The following is a 3,070-nucleotide window of genomic DNA, read 5'->3' on the forward strand; positions in this document are numbered from 1 at the left end:
TCTTGAGAGGAGGGGCCTCCTCGCTGTCGCTGTCGTCAACGGGGCGCTTCTTGGGCGATTCATCAGAGGACTCGGAGTCGGAAGAATCGGCCTTCACCTTCTTGACCGGAGTCTTCTTAGGCTTCTCGGACTCAGATGAAGAGCTGTCCTTTTTAGCAGCCTTCTTAGCAGGGACCTTCTTTACAGGCTTCTTCTCAGACGACGAATCAGAGGAAGAGCTGTCCTTCTTAGCAGCAGTCTTTTTTACGGGAGTTTTCTTAGCAGCAGGCTTCTCGGAAGAGGACTCAGAGGAGGAGCTTTCCTTCTTAGCAGGGACCTTTTTGGCAGGGACCTTCTTGACAGGCTTCTTCTCAGACGAGGAATCAGAGGAGCTCTCCTTTTTAGCAGCCTTCTTAGCAGGGACCTTCTTGACAGGTTTCTTCTCAGACGACGAATCAGAGGAAGAGCTGTCCTTCTTAGCAGCAGTCTTCTTCACGGGAGTTTTCTTAGCAGCAGGCTTCTCAGAAGAGGACTCAGAGGAAGAACTGTCCTTCTTAGCAGGGACCTTTTTAGCAGGGACCTTCTTGACAGGCTTCTTCTCCGACGATGAATCAGAGGAGCTCTGCTTTTTAGCGGCCTTCTTCGCAGGGACCTTCTTCACAGGGGCCTTCTTGGCAACGGGCTCCTTTGAAGAGGACTCAGAGGAAGAGCTGTCCTTCTTGGCGGCCTTGGCAGGGACCTTCTTGATAGGTTTCTTCTCCGACGATGACGAGTCAGAGGAGCTTGCCTTCTTAGATTTCTTGGCCGGAGTCTTCTTGACGGGAGCCTTCTTAGCAGGCTTCGCGCTGGTGGAAGATGATGAGGAGGACTCATTCTTGGTGACCTTCTTAGCAGGCACCTTCTTAGTGACCTTCTTGGACTTCTTGGTCTGTGGAACGACCGAGGACGAGCTGCTTGAGGAAGACTCCTGAACGGGCATTGTGGAAAAAATGGAAATTAGTTCATAAGTTAGTTTGCGGGGAGGTAGTGGAAACATTTTCAGGCGGACCGTACGCTTTTGCAGACATCACGCGATCGAGTCCAGGCCCTCGTCAAACAGGTCGGCTCCCTGACCTTTGGATGGGTGTCGTATTGACCGACGCTTCAATTTGGACGCTTCCAACAGGCTGCGACCACTATTATTCAGTAAGCGTGCTCGCGCCGCTCTGTCGCTACTTGGAGTTTTGGGGGTTGTTGGAGTCTTGTGTGGCGTCATCACTCGACTTAAGGCGTTCTTTATACGATCTCTGACGCCCACCTCAGGGGTCCCTCGGATCCCACCGAATCTCCTCTTCGGTCGCCGAGGCTTCGATACTCTAGTTGCTTTCTCTTTCTCGAAGTCTTGATTCATCCGTATAATGTTCTCGTTGTGAATGACTCTCTCGTCCTCTACGAGCTGCTGCACCTCTTGGCACTGGCAGCTCATAAGCTTTACATCCATTTCCGTTTTCTCGGTCTCCACACGAACATACTCTTGAATCTGCCTGGTCAAAGTCGCCACATCCGCTTGAGACCGGTCCACAACCAGTGTCATCGACTGCAGTTCTCTCTTCTTCTCATCCAGTACCATTTGTTTAGCGTCACATCTCTCTTGTGCCCGTTGGAAGTCTGCTTGTTAAGGCGTGCGGCTCTCACTTGCGTTGGCCTGCTGCCGGTGTTCCTCGATCTCACGCCTGCGCTGTGTCGCCTCCTGCAGCCGGACCTGCACCGTCGTCGCCGACTGGTCCTTAGCTTGCTCATGAGCGAGGATGTCCGCTCTCAACGAATCACGCCGTTTGGTTGCCGTGTCAATTGCCCCTCTTAACCGCTGTAGCTCCTTCTTCTCTTTGGTAGCATTCAAACTGGTCAACTCCTTCCGTATGGATGCCATCTTAGCCTCTAACTGCAGCGTCTCCGAGGTCAATGCAGCGGTTTCTTCCCGCAGCATCTTCTCAGCCTTCAGTACCTCCTCCTCTGCCTTTTGCAGTTTCGCACATTCGGCCTCGACGGCCTTTTTAGACTGTGGAAATGCAAGCAGTTGATCATCTACCATCTTCAGTTCCTGTTGCAAGCGCTCGACCTGCGACCGGTACTCATCGCTTCGGCTGCGCAAGTTCTGCAGCTCATCACGCACACGTTCCTTGTCAGCCTGGAGAGCGCTGATTTCAGACACAACTGCCGGCTCCGCTTCCATTTGAGTTTTCATATGCGACAACTCCGCCCGTATCCGCTCATTTGCTTCGGTGACCACCGCCAACTCTCGACGTAGGGCCTCCGCGGCGCCTACGGCATTTAATACGTCGACTCCGAGTTGGAGTGCCCACTCTGTCGCTCGTGTCTTCCGTTTCTGCATCTCCGCCGCCTCTTGTGCCTGATACTTGAAGTCCACTACGTCCAGCGAGGCCTCCAGCCCCGCCAACTGTTCCTTTTCGAGCGGGATCGCTGCCGACAGGCCATCCTCAGCATCGCACATCTCTTTGATCTGCTCGTCAAGTCTGGAGAGGACTGCGCGCTTCTCCTCCGCCGAGGCCACGCAGGCAGAGGTCTGCTCGATCACTGATGCGCCTGCCGTGCGCATTTTCAATAGTATGTTCTCCAACGAGGAGGGAAGACAGCTCGTCCTGGCGAATGCTTCGTACGCTCCCTGCCTCACTTCGTCGCTGCTCTCCATCGCCTGGGACAAGTGGCTGAGAAGCCTCATGTTCTCATCCCAAGCTACTCGGAATTCAGCATGTTGTGATCTGGTGACGCTACTAGCGGCGAGAGCTACGTCCACCTGCCTGCTGAGCGCGTCCAGCTCAACATTTTGCTTTCGAGCGCAGTCTAGATGCGATGTCGCATTCTCCATGTTTCTGTCACGCGGAAGTTGTGTCACAGTAAAACCAATTACCACCACAAAACTACACGACAAGCAACCACTACGATCGTCGAGGAGGCTTATCGCTGGCCTTATTCACCCTCAAGGAGCGGCCGGCGTACTGAGTCTGGTTCCACTTGATTGCCTCCGTAACGCCTTCAGCGTTGTCGAAGTCGATGAAACCACACGATCCATTGCTGATCATGCGAACGTTGT

At 53.7% G+C, this 3,070-nt stretch overlaps 2 protein-coding genes across 5 annotated transcripts; both read right to left on the reverse strand.

Moving 5' to 3' along the window:
* On the reverse strand, positions 1–958 carry KVP17_002069 (uncharacterized protein; the record flags this gene model as incomplete). 2 transcript variants are annotated; one of them, XM_068518015.1, is made up of 1 exon in its annotated part: positions 1–958. In XM_068518015.1, a coding segment is annotated over one exon (958 nt), but the record flags the coding sequence as incomplete, so codon positions are not given. The 2 variants fall into 2 exon arrangements, with proteins under 2 accessions (XP_068375906.1, XP_068375905.1); XM_068518014.1 differs by having other exon boundaries at positions 41–958.
* Positions 959–1,045: 87 nt separating this feature from the next.
* Positions 1,046–2,845, reverse strand: KVP17_002070 (uncharacterized protein; the record flags this gene model as incomplete). Of its 3 annotated transcripts, XM_068518016.1 has the most annotated exons (2): positions 1,046–1,626; positions 1,654–2,845. In XM_068518016.1, 2 exons carry the CDS (start codon positions 2,843–2,845, stop codon positions 1,046–1,048), a joined length of 1,773 nt encoding a protein of 590 aa, XP_068375907.1. The 3 variants fall into 3 exon arrangements, with proteins under 3 accessions (XP_068375907.1, XP_068375908.1, XP_068375909.1); XM_068518017.1 differs by lacking the exon at positions 1,654–2,845 and having other exon boundaries at positions 1,046–1,588; XM_068518018.1 differs by lacking the exon at positions 1,046–1,626 and having other exon boundaries at positions 1,634–2,845.
* Positions 2,846–3,070: the final 225 nt, after the last annotated feature.

Source organism: the organism of the source record quoted next (assembly GCF_019968985.1).
Source record: "MAG: Porospora cf. gigantea B chromosome Unknown PgB_NODE_2853_length_3070_cov_97.8182, whole genome shotgun sequence".
Classification (NCBI taxonomy): domain Eukaryota; phylum Apicomplexa; class Conoidasida; order Eugregarinorida; family Porosporidae; genus Porospora; species Porospora cf. gigantea B.